At 32.2% G+C, this 25,201-nt stretch overlaps 1 protein-coding gene across 1 annotated transcript in view; it reads right to left on the bottom strand.

Annotated features, from left to right (window-relative positions):
• Positions 1 to 25,201, bottom strand: part of Lrp1b (LDL receptor related protein 1B) — a 1,856,415-nt gene that overhangs the window by 607,739 nt on the left and 1,223,475 nt on the right. Inside the window, exons 30-31 of the mRNA XM_058585368.1 lie at positions 15,154 to 15,328; positions 14,288 to 14,382 (exon numbers count right to left, since the gene is read on the bottom strand). Of these exons, the coding sequence (XP_058441351.1) occupies positions 14,288 to 14,382; positions 15,154 to 15,328 (270 nt within the window). The remainder of the gene's footprint in view (positions 1 to 14,287; positions 14,383 to 15,153; positions 15,329 to 25,201) is intronic.

Below are 25,201 nucleotides of genomic sequence, written 5' to 3'. Positions count from 1 at the left end.
TTTTTCGGAAGACAGTGTGCATTCATATCTCACTCCAAATTAACCTACAGTGTCAGAACCTTATCATCCACCTAATACCCTGCAGTTTCTCTTCTCTAACTCATGTTATATTAAAGCAGAATTAAACAGAACAGGGAAGTTACAGATATTGGGTCAGAGATCGCCAAGGCCTATTACTCAACTGCTTTGCTTTTGGACCACAAATGCACACAGGAAAGTGGCTGTGACAAAGTCAGTTTATTATTATCACTGTCTAGTGTGATACCTAGAAGGGAAAATACAGTTCATGAGCATAGAGTAAATAGATTATTTAATTAAGTTCATTATGAAAATTATAAATTATCTCAAGGAGTTCTCCCTAGCAGAGTTATGCTCACAACTGAAATTTTTGAAGGACTACTTGTAACCAGAAACTGTGACAATTAGAAAAGAAACAGCAGCAATTCAATTGGTCCACCTAGTATGGCTTCAATTTCTACATCAATTAGAAGAGTGAATAGTTTTAGAACAGTAGTTTTGTAATTCACAAAATAAACACATCTAAAGTTTCTATATTAATCTCTATGTGCGTGAGATAAGTGTTACCTAGAACTCCATATAGTTTCTCCTGTTAAATATATTACTTTACCTATAAATATTCTTGAGTACATTTATTCCCTAGATTATAAAATAGAATTGAAATCCTCCACAAAGCTATAAATTTAAGAAATTACTATAAATTTAAGAAATTGATAAAAAATGTGCTTTATATTAATTGATATATGCATGTTTAAAAGCACATACTTATAAAGTTTATTGGTTTAAATATTTTTACATCATAGATTTTTGACCTTGTTAATATCATACGCTCAGTCCCATCAATAATGAAGAATTAACTGAACATATATTAAAATAATAATGGATCAGATCTCTGTTGTGCTAATATTTCAAAAGATAAATCACAAAGCAGTGGACTAATTGTTCTTTAATGCAAATTGGAACTTCTCAGCCATGTTAAAAATGTTAATTCAATAGCCATGAGAAAATAAGTCAAATGTGAGCAAATTTCTAAAAATTCCCTTGATCCTATGCAAAGAAGTATAATTCTATGATAGAGGGCCTTAGAGTGATTGAGATTTAAAAATCTTACAAATGATTATAGGTCCTATATGAAGAATATACCAGTAGTAATATAATTTTATTCTTCAAGACATATTTATTAATTTTTAAAATCATCTGAATCTGATTATGAGATAAGGATATACAGATAAAGCAATGTAATAACTGAATGAAACAAGAAAGAAGTCATCATCTAAATTGAAAAGACTTTATTAAAAGGCAAATTACTTTGTAAACCCATTTTAGTATTCTTATAAAAACATATTTAATCCATATGCTTTAAGTTTTACATTCCTTACTTTAAGCCAAAGACTATTTTAATATATGCTATTAATAATAATAATATATTATTTTATTTGAACATTTTGCTTTAAACAGATCAGCTTATTTTTTAGAACATTCAATTTATTAACATTATGTAGTTTATCTTGTAACTGAAATAACTTGCAAATTTATATAAGGAATATTTACATAATGGTTTTAAATAAGATAATTTAGCTATATAACCCATGTTACTAAAAACACCTTAAATTGTGTTACAATTAAGAAGTAAGACTTTATTTTATGTGGCTAATTCATTTTTTAAGTGATTCAAAGTCAGATCAATATAATATGTATTATGGAATTAAATTTAAAATGTATTTTTATTTAAATTTATGGAATTAAATTTAAAAGGTATTTTTATTTAAAATTGAGGCTTTCTAAAGATAGCAAGACCAAATATTTTCCATCACATACCAAATTTTACTTCAAAAGTTTCATCTTTATCTGTGAATTATAATTATATAAAACTATTCATAAATACTGATCCTTGGGTCCCACTTCTAGAAATTATAATTTAACTGTTTTGGACTGGCCCTAAGCATCAGTATTTTTTTTTTATTCTTAAGTAATTTTACAATAAAAATTTGAAGAAATTATTTTCAACCACTGCATATTTTTATAATCTTTCAAATTTGAATTTTTAGTAAGCTCAATAAGTCTTTTAAATTTTGATAGAAAGAGCATTATAACGGTGAGAGCTTTAGAAAAAAGGAACAGCAAAGATTCATGTGAGGAAGAAGATATACTGTGGACATTAAAATTTGGATGATTAATTTCAAGTCCTCCAAATAGGTATATAAATAACATCAAAGTCTTCTAAATATTATTTTTGTTGTTGCTATCTTTAAAAATTTAAGTACAAAACAAATCCTTTAGTTTCTGGGATTGTGAAAGTTATAGAAACTGGCCACTGAAAATATATTTACCAAAAAGAAAAAAAAAAAAAGAGAATATACCAAAAAGTTCCATCCCACTTTACACCTGTAAAAGAATTATAGTATTCTGGATACTAGAAAATGGAGATCTTTTCAGAGTTCACTAGAATGCCATGGTTATTCCTGGGGCAGAATTATTTGAGAGATATTGAATTTTAGGTCTGATAGAGGATAGTTACTTCACAGGGGAAAACCATGCATCTAACTGCCTATTCACTATTTTCTCAAGAAATGCTGAATAACTCCTGAGAATACTTACATTCTGTTAGTCAAATAATAGATCTACTGAGAAATCTAAGCATTCTCTGCTCCATCCCCCAGCTTCTCTCTGATGTGAACACAAATAATATAAGGCATCACCCTTTGCTATCATTACCTTTGCTATGTGCCTCTGGAAGGCTTGCCTGGGTACACTCTTACTTCACCATGTGAGGTGGCTATAATAAGAACAGCAGCCTCATATGGGGCGGGGGGCAGGACATAGAAAGCACTCAATTAATATTAGCTATTTATTAGCAGTGCAGGTTTTTTTTTTTAAATGTATTTCCATCCTAAGGTAAAATCCTATCTGAAAACCTGTGATTATCTCTCTGAATATACCTGTAATTGATAATTAATATTTATTGATTATAAAACAAACATCAAAACTGAAACTTTTGTTCTGTGAAAGGTGATAAAAGATATGCTTCTGTCTGGGAAAATATAATTATAATTCACATATCAATAATAGACAAGTATCCACAAAAGAATTATCAAAATTTAAGCTCAAAAAATTCAACTGGAGCCTGGTACAGTAGTGCACACCTATTAATCCCAAGCATCTTGAGAGGCTGAGGAAGGAGGATCAGAAGTTCAAAGCACAGCAACTTAGCAAGGCCCTAAGAAATTTAACAAGACTCTTTCTCAAATAATAAGTTAAAAGGGCTTGGGATGTGGCTTGTAAGTAAGCACCCCTGGGTTCAATCCCTGGTACAAAATAATAATAATTTAATTGGAAAATGAGCTAAGGATATCATCACAAGAAAATACACCAGTTTAAAAAAAAAAACACACATGAAAAAACTTTTAACATCTTAAGAAATTTAAATACAAATTGTAAGATATCACTATATACTTGTTAGAATGACTAAAATTAAAAATTAGAATACTAAATGATGATAAGGATGCAGAAAATTGGATCACCGACACATTGCTGGTTCTGGGAATAAAAAATGGTACAGCCACTCTGGAAAAGTGTCTGGCAATGACTTATAAAACTCAGCATGCTATTACCATCAGACCCCACAACTGCACGCCTAGGAATTTATCCCAGATGAATGAAAAGTTGTGTTCATGAAAAGACTTGCACATGAATGTTTATAGCTTTATTTGTAATAGTAAAAACAGAGAATCATCTAGCTGTCCTTTAGTAAGAGAATGGTTAAATTTACTGTGCTGCACTCATATTTTGGGATATTATTCAACAACAAAAAGAATCAAATTATTGATACATGAAATAATTTCAGTGACTCTCCAGGGAAATATGTGAAATGAAAAAAACTAATCTACCAAGGTCACATGTTGTATGGTTCGACTAATAAAACACTTTTAATGTGACAAGATAAGCAACAAGAACTGGAGACAGACATGTGGAGAAGAATGAGGTGGATGTACAGGAGGGAAATAGATGAGGCCACAGCATAGATATGTGAAGGATCATATGGTGTTGAAATTATTCAGGATTTTGATCACAGTAGTAGACACAGGAATCTACACACATGATAAAATTGTATAGCCTAATTAAACAACCACACAGAAATTAATATAAGAAAACATGAAATTTAGATAGAATTATGGTCAATAACTTGGTTGTGGTATTTCACTATGGTTTTGCATAATGTTCTAATTGGAGAAAATTGAATAAGGTACACATGAGAAATCCTGAATTATTTTTAATAACTGCAAGCAACTCTAAAATTATCATCAAATAAGGACTGGGGTCACAGCTTAGTGGTAGGGTGCTTGCCTACCACGTGCGAGATCCTAGGTTCGATCCTCAGCACCACATGAAAATAAAATAAATAAAATAAAAAGGTATTGTGTCCATCTACAACTAAAGAAAATGAAACAAAATCTGAATCCATGTTTTCATTTTTAAAAAGAATACTATCAACCTTTAGTTGAGTATGTTGCCCTTATCTTGAACTGATCTATTTTTTCCTTGAAATCACCCTTCTCAATTCACCCTATTTTAAGAAATCATCACAACATACAGTTACTGAGCTAAGTTCATAAACTGATTCTTGTTGCTTATCTTATCAAGCTAAGATTTCAGAATCGTTTCCTTCCTCCCATGTAAGACATTTTACAAACAATATTCCTAGCACTTGGTGATTGTCAAAAAATTATGTGACTTGTGAGAAGAACATATGCAAAAAAAAAAAAAAAAAAAAAGGAGAAGAGGTCAGAATCAATATCAAGCTGATTCTGGAGAAGTGTTGCATTTTAAAAACATTCAAAACCTTTAATATCTATAATTTTATAATTTACTAAGACAATGTTTTATTGCGTGATAAGTAAGATGGTACAAAATATTTTAAAAGCACTGTATTATGCCAAATATTTTAAAATTCACAATATAATGCTAAACATTCCCTTCTTTTTCCCTACTCATATGGAAAACTTCAGAGTTTTTTACACATAACAACTATCTCACGCATTTTATGCCTAGTTTTCCTTTCTTCTAGAAAAAAAAAAAAAAGGAAAACCCCTTTCATCTGTAATTTTTAGAAACAGAAGTATTTTTTTTCTTCAAGGCTCTGTTGAAATTTCAAAATACCATTAATTTGGCTATAACTCATTCCATTATTTTTCTTCCCCACAAAGAATTTATTTCTTCTGTGTTCACATTATCTCTGATACTATCTTTATGATGTCTAGCACATAGTACACATGAAAAATATTAAGTATTTTCATTTTATTTTACTCTACTAAAGATCTTACTAAAGGTCTGTAATTATCTGTGACGTTTCCTTCACTGGACAATGACCTTCTTGAAGATGGATCTGAAGGTTTTGTGATTCATATTGAGTATACAATTTATATCCATTTTTAAAAATAGCCTTTCATTTCACTTAACATTTGAAGTTAGATGAAAACATCATAAATTTAAATTAGTTATATGCATGCATGTGTAATTATAAATTACTTGTTAAGTCCTCTGGCTATTTTTGAAATCTATTCTTAACATTTTCATCAATTTACATGTCTTTATATATTGAGTGTGCTTCCTAAATAATAAAAATCACTATGATGGTAGTACTTGCATATAAATAACAGAACACTGTTATATTAAGCAAGGAAACATCTTGGAAATTTATAAATACTATTTTTAAACAGAGACACACCTTAGATTTTCTTAATGTGATAAAATGTTCTTGCAAGTCTTATCCTTGAATATATTTTAAAATGTACTAACTTAGCATACAAGTTGGAATAATTAAATTTTAAAAAAAAACATGCTTTAAAGAATTTAAAAAGTTTCACTTGAAGGTTAAGTAAACAAATAATTTTTTATTGATATTATATTAAAAGTAAAAGGTGACTATTAAAGAAATAAAATATATAGTACTCTAGATCTTTAAGAATAAGTCATGTAGGGTAATGCTGATTGACAACCCAAGTTGCTTTATATGAGGCTTAAGGGATAAAATTCATAATATGAAGACATTTAAACATGGAAATTGCTTAAAGTAGTAAATTAAAATCTTCTGTTATGTAAACTGCTCCAAGCACTTAATGTATCCAAGACGGAGCAATAAATCTTAATTGTGAATATTTAGTGCAATAATGGATAACTGGAATGCTGATTTGTATTTAACAGAAACATAGTTATTTAGCCCCAGTTGCTAAAGGCAACAATTACTCAATCTTTAGTGACAAATACTCATAAAATGCCAAGTTGAGAATTTTGAAAAGATTGCGATGCATTTCTATATTAAGTATGTCACATGTATGGATTTAACAACAAATAAGCATAGAGTTGAGGAAGAGGACTAGGAGAGGGAGGAGGGAAAGGAAAAGGGAGGTTCCAGGGAAGAAATTTGACCAAACTATGTTGTAATATTGTATGTATGTTTAAATGTGTAACAACATATCCACTATTATGTATAATTATTGTGCACAAATTTAAAAAAAATAAAAATAAATATAAAACTATCTACCAAAAAAAAGCAAATAAAGAAAATTAGTGAATTATAATAGGAAAAAGAATTCCACAAAAGAAAAAAGTCCAGTGTGTCAGTGACATAGCCATTTAAAACTAGCTTTTAAAGAATCAGAAATAATTAATTGTGAAGCACAATTGACACAGAGGTGAAATTGCTTCTTGCATATTCCTGGATACTTAGAAAAGCTGACTGCACTGTCCTCATTGAACCTCCATTTATTCAGGGGTACCTGCATTTGTCTCTTTCCCACCTTCCATGCTTGAAAGAGCATCAGGTTTATTCCCTGATCCTTTCTTGAGGTCAAATTATTACTGGTACTATGATGAGCCTAGTCATAGTACAATGGCTAAGCTTTAATACGGCTTTGGAAGACATAAACTTGTATTTGAATCCCAAGTTTCATTGTGGGCAACTAACTTCTTCAAATGAGTCTTGGACTTTGAATCTATAAAGGAAAGATAAAAAAAAAAAAAAAAAATCCTCCCAGAAGTGATTGCAGTGAGATGATTAAAGCAAAGCATTTTGCAAGCATTTGACATAATGTAAGTACTTAAAAAGTACACAATATAATTGTATTATTTTTGCTGCCAAATGCTCATCATTCTACAGAATCAGAGATCTCACAGTAAGTGCATGCAAACACAGATGTGTGGCTTCGTGGTGAGAATACAGGTCACATTAAAAAGTTACCAACAAAAATGTTATAAGCTACTACTACCCCAACCTCACTAAACAGAATACTGCTTTCTCATCACGTTCTATTGAAAAATAATAATATTAAAAATACAACACTATCCATGAGAAGAAACTCAGCTGAGCAATGGTTCCTCCTTTTCTAATTACCTAATTTTCTTCATAGAAATCATTTAAAGAATGTAGTAGGCAGGCAGTTTAAGCCAGAGTTCACTCACCCAGAAAAATTCATCATTAAATAATAATCATAATAATTGCTTTAAATGAATAAATAAAATTATAATTACTAAATGATGTGGTGATAAATGTATATAAGTATTTCATGAGTATGATTTGCATGCATAACTGCAAAACAAATTTGTATTTATTTTTTCACATATTCATATGCCATTTATAGTACTATAAAGTTCCATCTTAGGAATCCTCTCATGGGAATAATTCTGAAAGAATCTTGGGATTGCCAGGACATGGACTCTTCTGAAAGTGTGTCCTTGTGAGACTTAATCTTGACTGTACATTAAATAGCAATCTAAATTTACATAGAAGCAAAAAAAAAAAAACTATTTTGTACAACTGTTTGTATCACAACTTCAAATAGTTCTATAGATCACCAATATACATACATTTCTATTTTAAGTATTCTTTCTAAACAGCATATGTTCACAAACTTATTGAACCAAAATATATGAATAAATCATACTTTTATTCACTCCTTTAAAAATGTCTTAAAAACTATTTATAAAAATCTTTAAAAATGGAGGATACATTCTGAATTATTTCAGTATTTTGTCTGGGTTAGTAAACAATACAAATTATTAAATCTATTTTAAAAAATGGTTTGGGTACACACAGTGAAAATATTACTTAAAAAAAATATAGCCATGCACAGTGGATCATGTATGTAATCCCAGTTACTCAGGAGGCTGAGGCAGGAGAATCACAAGTTCAAGATCAGTCTGGGCACTTTAGCAAGGCCCTGTCTCAAAACAAAAAGAATAAAAATGCCAGGATGTCACTCACTGATAGGGTACTTGCCTAACATGCATGAATCCCTGGGTTCAGTTTTCAGGACTGAGAAAAAAGTTATTATGAAACATGGTTTTAATCTATTTTACACACTGCAAGGCCTTTTGGTATAGAATAAACTACATCAAAATCTCTGAATGAGCCCAATTCAATGAGTTGAAAGGCTTCATGAAAAGAACTTAGGTATCCATGAAGAAATTTGGTTCATGGTCGATTGTTTCAGCACCTTCCTGAGAGTTTCTAGTCTATCCTTCAGATGGTCTAAGAATTACAGATAAGTCTGGCCAGTTTCCAGGAACTCATAAACTAAATGATTACAACATAGCGCGCGCGCACACACACACACACACACACACGACTGGTTTTGTGTCTCAGCTGGAATGCTGACTATTGTGGAATAGAGTTTTAGAGAAGAGGTAAAGAACACAGTGGTGTACAAGTCTCTTTACAAAGGATGTTTTGATGCATCTTAAAATGTGTTAATGACAACAAAATGATCCATGAAACAAAGATTTAATTTTATAAATGAGAATCAAATCCAAAACCATAGCTAATTATACATTAACATGGCTTTACTATTCTACTGTCTTCAAAGATATAACTTTCCTACTTAAAGTAATTCTTGCCCAAGAAGATAAAGATTGTAGACAATATTATTGCTCATTTCAGGAACTTCCTGAAAGGTCCATAACTTTTATAGCAAAAAAACTGACACCTCATGCCTCACGGCTCTCTGAATCAGCTTTCTTAAAAATCTCCTTTGTGTGTTCACCAATCCAAAAATATTATAAATTAATCCTTACTTAATTCTAACCAATGCTCCAGCTCCATTTGAAAGACTTGCTTTACACCAGACTTCAAAATCTCAATTACTGTTTGAACACTGAGACTCTTTTAAGACTTAGTTCCTACTGTCTCCCTCCACTGTAAGCAGAAAGCTCAGAAAGCTCAGGTTTGTCAAAACAAAAGTCTTTTGTTTTAGTATTTGGTTTTTGTTTGTTTGTTTGTTTGGTTTTTTTTTTTTTTTTTTGGTGATGTTGCAAGGAGCTGGAATTCAATATGGAAGACAGAGGATAATAACTTCTTATGCATGCACTATCCAGAACAAATACTAAAAACATTTTATTACATTGAATAGGAATCTTTTTTTTTCTCTTTTTATTTTTTATTTGTTCTTTTTAGATATACCTGACAGTAGAGTATAATTTGACATATTATATATACATGGAGTATAATTATTCTAATTGGGATCCCATTCTTGTGACTGTTAAGTGGAGTATCACTGGTTGTATGTAATATATATACATATATACATATATATATATATATATATATATATATATATATCCTATGTTCATATATATATGAACATAGGAAAGTTGTGTTTGATTAATTATACCTGTCTCCTATTTCCATTCCTCCTCCCTTCCCTTCAGTCCTCTTAGTCTAATCCAATGAACTCCCCCACTCCTTTGTTATGCATTAGCATCCACATATCAATAGAAGATTTATCCTTTGGTTTTGGAGATTGGCTTATTTCACTTAGCATGATAGTCTCCAGTTCCATTCATTTACAGGAAAATGCCATAATTTCATTCTTCTTTATGGCTGAGTAATATTCCATTGTGTACATAGACCACATTTTCTTTATCCACTCATCGGTTGAAAGGCACATAGTTTGGTACAATAGCTTGGCTATTGTTAATTAAGGTGCTATGAACATTATATGGTCACTATAATATGCTGATTTTAAGCCCTTGGGCTTAAGCTGAGGAGTGTGATACCTGGGTCAAATGGTGGTTCCATTCCAAGTTTTCAAAGGAATATCCATAGTACTTTCTAGAGAGTTGCCACCAATTTGTGGTCCCACCAGCAAAGTAAGAGTGAACCTTTTCCCCAAATCCTTGCCAATATTTATTGTTCCTTGTATCCTTAATAATTGTCATTCTGACTGGGGTGAGATAGTATCTCAGAGTAGTTTTAACTTGCATTTCTCTAACTGTTAGAAGTGTTCAAAAAACATTTTTTTCATATATTTGTTGACCATTTGTATTTCTTCTATGAAGTTCCTGTTCAATTCCTTTGCCCAATTATTTGGTTTTTGCTGTTTTTTGTTTTATTTGTACATCATGGTGATTAATGCTCTATCCAAGGTGCAGATGGCAAATATTTTCTCCCATTCTGCAGACCCTTTCTTCATGTTCTTTGTTATTTCCTTTGCTTTGAAGAAGTTTTTTAGTTTGCTACTATCCCATTTATTGATTCTTGACTTTATATCTTGTGCTTTAAGAGTCTAGCTAAGGAAGTCAGTTCGTAAGCCCACATTGTAGAGAGTTGGGTCAACATTTTTCTCTAGGGTCTCTGGTCTTATCCCTAGGTCCTTGATTGTCTTTGAGTTTAGTTTTGTGCATTGTGAATGATAGGAGTTAAATTTCATTCTGCTACATATCAAACATCTATATATATATATGTATATAATATTTTAGCAATGAATATTCTGTATTTGTTCATTCATTATTCTTTTGATGAAGATTTAGGCTCACTCCAATTTTTTTTTGGCAGGGGGGAATAACAGGTGTTGAATTCAGGGCCACTCAACCACTGAGCCGCATCCCCAGCCCTATTTTATATTTTATTTAGAAATAATGTCTCACTGAGTTAGTCAGTACCTTGCTGTTGCTGAGGCTGGCTTTGAACTTGTGATCCTCCTGCCTCAGCCTTCTGAGTCTGGAATTACATGCTGATGCCACCGTGCCTAGCTCTCTCCAAACTTTTTATATTATGACAAACAATGGTTTATGAACTTCCTTGCACTCTTTCTAGAACATGTATAAGAATGCTCTGCAGTATTTAAGTAAGGATGGAATTGCTGAGATATGAGATATTGCATATAAACCTTATATCCACATTAAATTCCCAAATTTATATACTAATATCTCCATTTTATAGATAATTAAACTAAAATTTACAGAGTAAAGTTAATAACATCAAAGTAGTGATTGATACCCAAACTACTTTTCCCCAATGATGCTATACCTCAAATACATTATAAGGTGTGTTTTATGTGAATATGATAGCTCTAGAAGCTGAATTCCTGTAGGTCCTTTGAACTTCTGAGTTCCAGAAGTCCCTTTGTTCTCTCTACTTAGACCTTGAACAATTTAATTTGGATTCTAGTTGTGGATGGTGAACATTATCAAAGGAGATATTAGTAACCTACAATATAGAAATGATACTCGAGGTAGGGAGCTAAGGAAGAACAGGTAAAGGGAACTAATGTCAGGACTTCTGCACCAGACAAACACAGGACAGAGCCCAGCAGAGCATCTTAATTTTGGAAACATAAGATGATTAAAAAAATTGTTACATGTGTATATATATATGAAAGTTTCATTGTGCAGTGGGGAGACCTCTGATCTTAGTACCTGGTTAGTATGACTAGTTAGCTAGAATAGGAAGTTATTAGAAAAAAATCTATTTGTAAACCACAGCCAGAGCAAGTTGATAACCTCCTTGTCTTTTTGCTTGGTTCTAAGTTGGGAAGATCAGAGTGTAGAACACAAATATCTCAAAACTGTTTGCCTCTTAGGGTTAGCAGCAAGACACTGTAGAGTTACATCCTCATATTTGCCTAGAATTTTTCATCTCATAGGCTCATATAATTACATATATTTACTGTTAAATTTCTATGAAATTTATTTTGTTTATTCTTCCTAATCTTCCTTCCTAAAGGGCTAGATGTTTCTTTCTTGTGAGTTTTATCCTTACTCAAATCTTATGTGAACTTTAAACATGAAAAGATATTTTGTCTTGATTGTATTAATAAGGAAATCAAGCACCATTTAGCTGAGAATTGACTTGTTCACGGTTACAGAATTAGATTTCCTCAATGAAAACTCTAATAATTTAGGTTCCTTATGCCTCTACAGGAAAAGAACAGTGACCAGTTTTCATTACTAGACCCACTGCAAAAAGCATAAGCTGTTAAGAGTTTTTATTTAATTTATTTTGAGTAGGAAAATGGATATTTAGTATTAAAGGAGATAAGGTTTTCCCCATTATAGAAACAAGCATATAAACTAACATTTAGTTTTAGGCCACAGCAACTAAATTACAACATAAAGAATTTATTTGCTCATATTATTTCCATCATACTTTTCAGTATTAAATGTTCCGAACAACCCCAGACAAGTAGCAATTGAATTGCACGAGTTCAAATTAAGTCTTTTGTATGGCCCTAATCTTGTGGAGCCTCTTGTTTCTTTTGTTCTAGCATCTTCTGCAAAGATGTATTAGCATTTCAATCTGCCTTTACTTTCTAACACTATCCTGAATTTCAATTGTGTACAAATCTTAGAACAAATAGTCCAAAGAAAATAGCTGTTAACAGTAGCATTCTATATCAAAGGTTTACTTTATAGACTACATGAAAAGAATTATTTATTCCAAATTTTATGATACTAAACTCTTATTGAATCATTAATATTACAAATAAAATATTTCAAGTCATTATAGTTTTACATTCTTGCAACTAAGAAAAAATTGCTGAAAAGCTTCATGGTGTATTATTTTCTCAGATTAAAAAACATACTGCAAAATTATGATGTTCCGTCATCTATTCCATCATTTGCATATTTAATGTAGCATCAACATTCAGGTTATTATTGGATTTTTTAAAAGGTACTTTGAAAGGATAAACCAGAGGCATGATAATTTTTGCCTCTCAAAGATACATACAAATATGAAAGGTGATTAAAATTAAGAAACAATATAATATCTACATATCTATGCACAAATATATAACATTTTCTTCTGTAATAATTTTTGTATTTAAGATTTTCAAGGTTTTTTATGTGAAAAAGTCAGGGCTTTCTTTTAGTACTGTTGTGTCATACTTGATGATTTGCAATAGTTGGTGAAAGTATCCAAAGGAAAAAAAAAATCTTGTAAAGTGAATGAAAACTACTGAGTTTTTAAACCCAGATCATTTTTTTAACTATTAATAATGACACAGGATTGATATCCAGGGAAAGCCTCAATATATTATATTGACATTATAGTAGCACTTAAGATCCTTATTAGTGAAAATAACTTTATAAATTACAGTACATTTTCAGCAAACTCAGTATTTAATACAATGAAAAAATTCTCATGTTAGAAGGGCCCATCTCCCTATCCAGATAAAAAATATTTCCTCCTTACCTCTAGAGGGGTTAAGGTAAAATATTTTTTTAAATATGTATATTGGTGATTTCAGCTGGTTATCACATGAGGAACTATAGCTTTAGAAGGGTCATTTGGCCCATATTGTCTCATATGCAGCAAGTCATATAAAATTCTTTAGTGAGGGATGTCCTTCATGTACCAAGACTTGAAAATAGCCTTGGTCACCAGAGACTGTTAATTTTGGCTACAGTAAACCCAAATACACAAACTCTGAAGGAATCCTTATCTTCCATTGGCTTTTACATTCCTTCCCCATATATTTCTTAGAAACATCCCTAAAATTTATTACCCTACTCTGGATATCATCTTTCCTGTTGCCCCGTCACAAATTTATTATTATTCTTTGTCTAAATTGTATATATTGACCATTCGTAGGTCATTCATTCCAACATTACTCTCTTGTGAAGATCCTCATGTACTATGTAGATGTAAACTGTCATGTGTAACTAATTAAAACAAATTTTAAAAAAAGAATACAACCAACCAACAACAACAACAACAACAACAAAACTCACAAAACTTATGTGACTTTCTCTTGTCAATCAGGTTCCTAGACCAAACCAGAAAGCCCACATAAGAACTAAGAGAGAATAAGAGGGCATTTTTCTCCCTACCCTTCAAATAGAGATAATAGATTCAAGGAAATTCATCAGTTCCTCATTTTTATTCCAAATCTATATATTTTTTTCCAGGTTTCAGATCAAAGGTATATTATACATGAATAGGTTTGTCACATTGAAAGCTGCAGTGATCAATTATTAAAAACAGAATACTTACCTACTGGTTCCTTTTGATTCTGAAAGAGAATCTTGCTATTACTGCCATCCATATTTGCCATGTTAATTGTATTTCCATCTGTCCAGTAGAGTTTCCTTAATTAAAAACAGATGTGGATTAAAAATATTAGATGTTGACCTACTTGATAAATATTAAAGTACAAAGAAAATACCATAATGTAGTCTTGGTTTGGGATTAATTCTTTATTAAAGGTATAAAATTAACAAGCCACTTGCTGCCTGGGAAAAAAGCACCACTCTTGCTTTTGCCTGTCACTGAAGGAGAATTATCTCATTCTCCTTCTCCTCCTGAATTCAAAACTGAATATTTAATTATGACTGCAGTAAATTTCATTCATTTTAAGTAATTCATCAAAATTGAATCCTCTTGGCTATAAAAAAGTCAGACACTATAGATGGGAATAAATTCATTCCAATCATTCTGTTGAAACTGAAGAAAAACTCTTCCAGCCCTATGTAGGCTCCCTCAAGTGTGTATGATAACTGACCAGAAGATTGGAGAATCCGATCTACTTACAAGTGAATATGTTATTAAAAATTGGCATTCAAAACGAAATCAACAACATTTCTCACATCTCTTTTTATTCTGACTTATCACTCCATAGAAACATAATTAATGATATCTTACAATATGTATATATAAATCATATTTTTGCAGTTAGAAATCTCTAACTAGGGATCTCTCACAATTTCCATATGCACATTTGCTTTTTTGACGCTATACCTGATACACACACACACACACACACATAGTGATAACAATCTTAAACAGTGGCTTTTCCATAAAATCAGGACAAAAGTGTGGAATTTTGAAAAAACTAAAAAAAAAAAATAATCATACTTTACCCCCTCACTGGGTGAGCTGCAAGACACTGTGGCTTATCGATTCCGTGGATAATTGAGGTTTTCAAAGATCCATCTAGCCGTGCCACATTAATTTGTGTTTCATCAAATTCTGAGCTAATCCAGTATAAATTACGGGATACCCAATCCACTGCTAGCCCTCTGATACTCTGAATATCTGTAAAAGAGGAAAAGGAAAATTAAAAGTGAATGAAGTTTCTCATTCTCTTGGCTCTTCAAATAAGTTATTTTCTAAGGGAAAATTTAATTTACACCTTAATTTGTTAGCTAAAATTGTACAAGATTGTAATCTCATTCCCTTATCAACCCTTCTTAAAGCATGAATAATCATTAATGTCTTTCTGCTGAGGCATTTGAAAACCTGAAGCAACAATTAGCATTGAAATTACACTAACAATCAATGATTCACTAGTAAACACTTTGGAGCAGACTCAGGCAGAAGTCTTATGGGCCAAGATGACCAAAATTTAAATTAGAGTAATAGCTTCTCCAGTTGGTAGCACATAGTTCTAGTTAGGAGAAAGTACTCACTGGCCATCAACAAATGGGCTATTTTATGTTTTAAGTGCCAATTTGTTACTGCAATGAAATAAGAGAATTCAACTTTCCTAAAAATCACCAGAGTTGAACATCTTTCAAAACAGACAATTAACAGGAATCAAATGAGATACGAGAGAACAAACTAAAATCCTGTTAACATTCCTCCAGCGTGGGATGCTATAGAAATTACTGAAATCTAATTAAGTTTGAATACAGTACAGCCCATATAAATATTTGGGCTGCAATTGCTTGATTATTAAATTAGGCATCTTTGAAAACAATGATGAGATTTAGTCTTAAATGTAATTACACATTTTAACTAAGTGTTAACATGATGAAGATCAGAGAGTCTTTAAAAAAAAATTAGTCCTCAATCTGGGGCAACTGGCTACTTTGGTTTTTATTTTAGTTAAAAAGTTTTAATGTTTTCTCGAGCGTAAGAAGTTCATTGTACTTCTAGAGAGTTTTAAATCAGTTATTCTTAAATTTACAAGATACTTGGAGACTGTGAAAAGAAAGATTCTTGTTCAGTACTTCTAGAGAAAGGCCCAGATTCTTCACTGTCACCTGTCTCCCAGGTACTACTCCTGATTCCAGGTAGCGATTCTAGTCAAAGCCACAGAACACTTAGAACTTGGCTCCAATGAAATTACTACAACTTTCTTTCTTCTCTTTTCAAAAGAAGCCTTAACTAAATTTTTTTTTCATGTGAAATTGAAACTTCAAAATTTATAAAATTTGCCGACTACTTCAAAATTACTGGAAACCCAGCAGTTCTAGACCTGCTGTAAGATACAGCACTGGAATGATAAGATTTCGCTGCATGTTTACCTTTTCAAATCTCAACTGAGTCTGCTTTGCTGTTCAAAAAATGAATCTGACATAACTTTCCTATCTGTGAATGTATATGAATATACCACAGTAAGTCTCACCATCATGTGCATCCACAAGACTGGGGTCCTAATTAGAGTAAGAAATATTCCATACTGCATAATTATATCAAAATGGACTCTACTGCCATGTATAACTAAAAAGAATCAATTAAATAATAAAAACCTTTCATTATTTATAAATAACTTTGAATCATGATGCCCTTATAAAATATTCCCCATGCTTCCAGTTCTCAAATCAACAACCTAGTCATTTTGCAAGGTCACTTTTATCATTAATTTACTGGTAAACTGTTGTATTTTGAACATTGAACTTCCTTCATTCCTCAACCCCACACTTCAAATTTATTATTGTTATTAGTTATCCTCATCTAGTTTGTGTATTTGTTCTTTCATTTTTTTCTTCCTTTCCTTTTTTATTTCCTCCCTTCCATCTTTCCTTCCTTCCTTCCTTTCTTTCATTCGTTTTTACCACAGTCATACACCACCCTTTTAAAGTTAAACTTGCTAAGACTTATTTGCCTCACTTGGGATCTTTAAACATCTTGCTCCATCAACCTCTGGAATATTGGTTGCTAAGGAATAACAACATAATGAGTAGTGTGATTTAAGTTTGTGTTCCAGGTATGGTGCCAATTTTTTTTTTTTTAATCACTGATCAAATGAATATTTTTCAGCCTCTTTTTGCATATGTAAAAGGAAGCAAATTATATACAGTAAATAGCATTATTGTGAATACTGGATGATATGTTTTTATGCAGTTCATTTAAGAGCAAAGGGTACTTTACCAATACAATCACTTAATTCTTTCTGTATTTTGTCCTATATTACTTGGTATTGGTAAAGCAAAAAATAAATAAATAAATAATAAGTTTTTACTCTTCTACAATACGTGTTTTCCAAAGAAGTTTTTGACTGTCTCTACTGCTCAAGATTATTTCATTCATCTACAAAATATGTTCTACTATTAAATTGTAAAACATACATAGCCAAATGTAAGCTATTGATATGTATTTATACTTGTTAGTTCTGTTTTATACTTTCTCAAATCTATTTCTATCTTTAATTTTGAAATACATCTAGTCTTTTCCTCTTCTCAGCAACAGATTTAGTTGCTTTTAGGTTTTTTTTTTTTTTTTTCCTGACTAGAAAGCTCTGGATTACAACCTTCACTTGCTCCAAGGTATCCAATATCTTCCAACCACTCAAAAAGTGCTATCTAAATTTCTTAGTTTGTCTTTCTATGTGGTCTGAATATAACTACTTTCCCAAACCATTTGTCACCAATTACCTACACAGCATTGTACTGGTATGTTTTCAGATCTAGACTTGGTCTAGACCTTTACAAATCATAGGGGAACTATTTGGATTCCGTACCCTAATCCATCTCTACTTGCCTAAGTCTTATGCAAAATAGGTCAGTTGATAGGCAAAAATCACCCTTTCAGCCATAAAACTTGATAATTTTCTCCTGTATATCTCAGATAGAAAGATTTGTACCAACTACCTAACTCAACATGACTATCTGGTGGGTCACTTTCTAGCTAATGTAATTGCTCTTTAAATATTATCATTTTACATATGATTTTTTTGTGTGTATGTGTGTGTTGGGGGGTACTGGGGTTGAATCCAGGGGTGCTTAACCACTGAAACACAGGCCCAGTGGATTTTATTTTTTATTGTGAGGCACAGTCTAAATTTTTTAGGGCTTCACTACATAGCTGAGGCTTGCTTTGAATTTGTAAAACTCCTGCCTCAGACTCCTGAGCTGCTGAGATTACAGGTGTGTACCACTGTGCCTGGCTACATATGATTTTTGAGGCTTAGCTGCTTGCTAATTTATCTTGATAGCTTCTCATCCCAAATGTAGACAACACTGCCTTCAATATAACTATTTTTAATGAATTGATGAACAATTTACAACATATGTAATTTAGAATGTATATATGAACTGAGCTAGAAAAAGAAAATATAAGTCCTCAAGTCTATGTTGAAGAGAACTTATGTAAAAACATACCAAAGCAATCTCAATTCTAATTTACTATCCTTACCTTTTTTTATATATATACCCATCAGATTGGAGTTTCTTATTATCAGTTCAATGGCTAAAATAAAATTTGATCCTTTTTTTTTCACAATATACTGACCATGTATAATTGTTTAAGAATGCCCTGATAAGTGCAACAAAAGGCCCAGAAGGAAAAAGATAAAAATAATTATATGTTTGATGATATTTTTTCTTGTCCTTGATCAAAATATTGAAATAATAAATTATGACTCTTAACTTCTTACTTCAAGTAAGTCAGACCAATATCTCTGAGCAAGTTTTTAGAAAGTTCAATTTTCTATTTCTGGGATTTTCACTTCTTGAACTAACATAGATTATATATTCTGAAAAGTCCTTCATTGCCACAAATTATTTGAAAAATGATGAATTTTAACTTTCAAATGCATGTCAAAAATCTTAAATCAGACAAGAGAATCTCTAGGTGCTATCAACACATACTCGCAGTTTAGCTTAAATGTCAAATGAAAGCAAATGGAAGCAAAATCTGTACTGAAAATATAGACATTCATCTATTATTAGTTGCTTGAAGTAAAAGATCAGTCCTTCAACTCAAAAAATTGGAGGTTACCCAAGAATGATCCCAGGGATATTGGAAGGGAAATATATCTTGAATAATAGGTAAGTAGCGGGCAGGAACATTGGCCTGTTTAAAAAGAAGAGCAATTGAGATCTACCCACACCAACCTGCATAGGACCCAGGCTCACAGTAGGCTAGGGTTCATCCCACCACGAGCAGATACCCGCCAGAGCTCAGGCTCCAACACAAGACTACATCTTTAGGCCAGAGACCACCACGGGCCTGGCCCAGATCCGCCCACATTGACATATACCTAGACCCATGTCTACTGTAGGTCCGAATTCACCACCACCTGGGAGCCCAAGCCTAACCCACTTTCATCTTGGGACATTACAGACATCACCATAGCCTTCCCCAGGCAGTAGCCCCTACCTTTTTGACAACAGACAGTGCCTAGAAGCAACTGCATCTTAGAGCAGGTATTCCAAAGACAGTGTAAGGCCCACCCTTTCAACCCCATCTCTGTAAGAAATTGCATCCATCTTAGGGCACCTCCACTACTATCATAAGTTACCTCAACTATTGCGGCCATCACCTTTAGTTGCAGTAGCATACATTGAGGGACAACAGAAGGGTTTGGAAGCCCAACATTAAGGTGAGTTACAGGCAATCTGCAAGGGTACTAAGAGAATATAGGGTAGAAACTAATATCTCAGATCCACACTGCAATAAAGAAAGACACATAGACAACATGAAAAAACAAGGGAAGAAAGTTTTCCAAACAAACCAGGATACTACAATAACAGAACCCATGGTCACCATAGTTGATGAAATGTCACAGAAGGAATTCAGAAGGTTCATAATTAAAATGATCTCTGAATTAAAGAATGACCTAAATGAGCAAATATACGCAAAAATTGATCACTCCAACAAAGAGATAAGAGAGCAAACACAAGTAGCAAAAGATTATATAAATAAAGAGACAAAGACACTGGAAAAGAAAAAACAGTCAGAAATCCTTGAAATGAAGGATACCATAAACCAAAAAACAAACAAACAAAAAACTCAAAAGAAAGCATAACCAACAGACTAGATCACTTGGAAGAAAGAATGTCAGAATGTCAAATAATGAAGACAAAGTATATAATCTGGAAAATAAAGTTGATCACACAGTGAAGATAATAAAAAACCATGAATAGAATATCCAAGAATTATGGGACAGCATCAAAAGACCAAATCTAAAAGCTATTGGGATAGAGAAAGGCTCACACAGTTTCAAACCAAAAAAAAAAAAAAAAATGCACAATCTCTTCAAAGAGATCATATCAGAAAATTTCCCAAGCATGAAGAACGAATTGGAAAACGAAATACAAGAGGCTTACAGTACATCAAATATAACAAAATTGCAACAGATCTACACCAAAGCACATTATAATGAAAATGCCTAGCATACAGAATAAGGATAGAATCTTAAAAGCCACAAGAGAGAGGAATCAGATCACATATAGGAGGAGACCAATTCAGATCTCAGTAGGTTTTTCAACCCAGACCCTCAACGCCAGGTGATCATGGAACAACATATATCACTCTCTGAAAGAAAATGGATGACAACCGAGAATCTTATATCCTGAAAAACTAAGCTTTAGATTTGATGATGAAATAAAAAACCTTCCTTGATAAACAAAAGTTAAAAGAATTTACAACTAGAAAGCCTGAACTACAGATTGGTTCAACATATGGAAATCAATAAATATAATTCATCACATCATCAGCAAAATATTCCATAAACAGGAAATGAAAAACAATGATGAAAATGAGCAGAGGGAGGTATTACACTAAAGGAAAAAATAATCAGAGGAGAAACCAAGTCACATTAAATACCAAAAATAAACAAATATGTCTGGGAATACAAATCATGTCTCAATAATAACCCCAAATGTTAATGGCTTAAGCTCACTGATCAAAAGACAGACTAGCAGATTGGATTAAAAAAAAAAAAAAAAGACCTAACAATTTGTCACCTCCAAGAGACTCATCTCATAGGAAAAGACATCCACTGACTGAAGGTGAAAGTTTGGGAGAAATCATACTTCTCACATGGACTGCGGAAGTAAGCAAGGGTTTCCATCCCCATATCAAATAAAGTAGACTTCATGCTAAAGTTTAATCAAAAAGAATAAAGAAAGACACTACATACTGCTCAAGAGAACCATATACCAACAAGACTTCACAATTATAAATATATATGCCCAAAACAATGAAGCAGCTATGTTCATTAGACAAACTCTTCTCAAGTTCAAGAGTCAAATAGACCACAACACAATAATTTTGGGTGAATTTAACACACCTTTTCCACCACTGGATAGATCTTCAAAACAAAAGCTGAACAAATAAATTATAGAACTCAATAATAATATAAAAAACTTAGACTTCACTGACATATATCGAATATTTCATCCTTCAATGAGAGTATATACTTTCTTCTCAGAAGCACATACTTCCTTCTCTAAAATAGACTATATATCATGCCACAAAAAACTCTTAGCAAATGTAAAAAAAGTAAAGATAATGCCCTGCATTCTGTCAGACCACAATTGAATGAAATTAGAAATCAATGATAATATAAGAAATAAAAGCTACTTCAACACCTGAAGAGTAAATAATATGCTACTGACTGAAGAAGGAGTTGCAGAAGACATCAAGGAGGAGATTAAATAATTTTTAGAGGTGAATGAGGACACAGATATGGAAATCTCTGGGACACTGTGAAGGCAGTTCTATGAAAAGAGTTTACTGCATGAAGTTCATTCCTTAAAAAAAAATAAAAGTCAACAAATAAATGACTGAACATTGTATCTCAAAGCCCTAGAAAAAGGAAAAAAAAAAAAAAAAAACTACACCAAAAGCAGTAGAAGACAGGAAATAATTAAAATCAGGGCTGAAATCATTTAAATTGAAACAATTTAAAAAATTGACAAAACAAAAAGTTGATTCTTTGAAAAAATAAATAAAATTTACAGACCATTATTCATGATAACAAAGAGAAGGAGAGAGAAAACTCAAATTACTAACATATGTGATGAAGAAGGAAATATCACTAGAGACACTACAGACATACAGGAAATAATTAGAAATTCTTTTGAAAACTTGTAGACCAATAAAATAGAAAATATCAAAGGCATCAACAAATTTCTAGAGTCATATTATTTGCCCAAATTGAATCAGGATGATATACACAAGTTAAACAGATCAATTTTAAGTGACAAAATAGAAGATGTCATCAGAAGCCTACCAACCAACAACAGCCCAGGACTGGATGGATACACAGCCGAGTTCTAAAAGACTTTTAAAGAAGAACTAATACCAATACTCTTCAATTTATTTCAGGAAATAGAAAAAAAAAGGCCGCACTTCCAAACTCATTCTACGAGGCTAATATTAGCCTGAGTGCAAAACCAAGCAAAGACGCATCAAAAAAAGAAAACTTTAGACTAATATCCCTAATGAACATAGATGCAAAATTTCTCAATAAAATTCTGGCAAATCAAATACAAAAACATCAAAAAATATAGTGCACCATGATCAAGTAGGGTTCATTCCAGGGAAGCAAGTTTGGTTCAACATACAGAAATCAATAAATGCAATTCATCACATCAATAGATTTAAAGATCTGAACCATATGATCATCTCAATAGATGCAGAAAAAGCATTTGACAAAATACAGCACCCCTTCATGTTCAAAACACAAGAAAAACTAGGGATAACAGGAACATATCTCAACATTGTAAAAGTTATCTATGCTAAGGCCCAGGCCAACATCATTGTAAATGGAGAAAAAATGAAAGAATTCCCTCTAAACACTGGAATAAGACAGGCATACCCTCTTTCACCACTTGTATTTCACACAATTCTTAAAACACTGGCCTGAGTAATTAGATAGAGGAAAGAAAGTAAAGGGATATACATAGGAAAAGAAGAATTCAAATTAGCACTATTTGCCAACTATATGATCCTATACCTAGAAAAAAAAAAGCTCCACTAGAAAACTTCTATAACCAGCAAATGAATTCAGTAAAGTAGCAGGATACAAAATCAACACCCATAAATCAAAGGCATTTCTGTATATAAGTGACAAATCCTCAGAAAGGAAAACTACCCCATTTGCAATAGCATTAAAAAGAAAAAAAAAATACTTGGGAATCAACTTAGCAAAAGAGGTGAAAGACCTGTACAATGAAAACTACAGAATATTAAAGAAATAAATTAAAGATTACCTTAGAAGATGGAAAGATCTACCTTATTCTTGGATAAGAAGAATTTATTTTATCAAAATGGTGCTACTACCAAAAGCACTATACAGATTTAATGCAATTCCAATCAAAGTCCCAATGACATTCTTAATAGAAATAGAAAAAGCAGTCATGAAATTCATCTGGAAAAATAAGAGATCTAGAATAGCTAAAGCAATCCTTAACAGGAAGAGTGAAGCAGGTAATATCACTATACCAGACCTTAAACTATAATACAAAGCAGTAGTCACAAAAAACAGCATGGTGTTAGCACCGAAATAGATTTGTAGACCAATGGAACAGAATAGAGGACACAGAGACTAGCCCACATAATTACAGTTATTTTATATTTGACAAAGGCATACCAAAAACATACTTTGGAGAAAAGATAGCCTCCTCAACAAATGGTGCTGGGAAAACTGGAAATCCATATTCAATAAAATGAAATTAAACCCCTATTTCTCACCATGCACAGAACTGAACTCATAGTGGATGAAGGACCTAGGAATTAAACCAGAGACACTGCATCTATGAGAAGAAAAATTAGGCCCAAATATCCATCATGTCAGATTAGGCCCCAACTTCCTCAATAAGCCTCCTATAAAACAAGAATTAATATCAAGAATTCATATCAAGAATCAATAAGTGGAATGGAGTCAAACTAAAAAGTTTCTTCTCAGCAAAAGAAACAGTAAGGTGAATAGAGGGCCCATTAATTGGGAACAAATTCTTACCACACACTTATCAGATAGAACATTAATCTCTAGAATATATAAGGAACTCAAAAATCTTAACACCAAAAAAACAAATAACCCAATCAATAAATGGACCAAGGAACTGAACAGACCCTTCTCAGAAGAAGATGTACAATCAATCAACAAATATATGAAAAAAATGTTCAACATCTCTAGCAATTAGAAAAATGAAAATCAAAACTAACATTTCATCTCTCTCCAGTCAAGTGTTGGCGAGGATGTGGGGAAAAAGGCACACTCATACATTGCTGGTGGGGCTGCAAATTGGTGCAGCCAACATGAAAAGCATTATGGAGAATCTTTGGAAAACTGGGAATGGAAACACCATTTGATCCAGCTGTCCCACACTCCTCAGTCTATACCCAAAGGACTTATAAACAGCATATTACAGGGACACATCAATGTTTATTGCAGCACAATTCACAATAGCTAAACTGTGGAACCAACCTAGATGCCCTTCAGTAGATGAATGGATAAAGAAAATATAGTATACATACACAGTAGAATATTACTCAGCATTTTAAAAGTGAATAAAATCATGGCATTTGCAGGTAAATGGATGAAGTTGGAGAATGTAATGCCAAGTGAAACTAGCCAACCCCCACCAAAACCAAATGCTGAATGATTTCTCTGATTTAAGGTTGCTGATTCATAATATGCTGTGGAGGGGGGAAGGGATGGGAGGAATAAATGAGCTCTAGATAGGGCAAAGGAAAGGGGAAAAGTGGAGGGACCGGAAGGGAGGGAGAATAGGGGTAGGAAAGATGGTGGAATGTGATGGTCATCATTACCCTAAGTACATGTAAAAAGACATGAAGGATGTGACTCTACTTTGTGTACAACCAGAGATATGAAAAATTGGACTCTATATGTGTACTATGAATTGTAATGCATTCTGTTGTCATACATGACAAATGAAAAATTTAAAAATATATTAAAAACAAATTAATGAATATAAATGTTAAATTTTA

Source organism: Marmota monax, unplaced genomic scaffold (assembly GCF_021218885.2).
Source record: "Marmota monax isolate L192 unplaced genomic scaffold, Marmota_monax_Labrador192_F-V1.1 WCK01_AAM20220418_F8-fsc00034, whole genome shotgun sequence".
Lineage (NCBI taxonomy): Eukaryota > Metazoa > Chordata > Mammalia > Rodentia > Sciuridae > Marmota > Marmota monax.
This window is presented reverse-complemented; position numbering and strand designations above follow the sequence as displayed.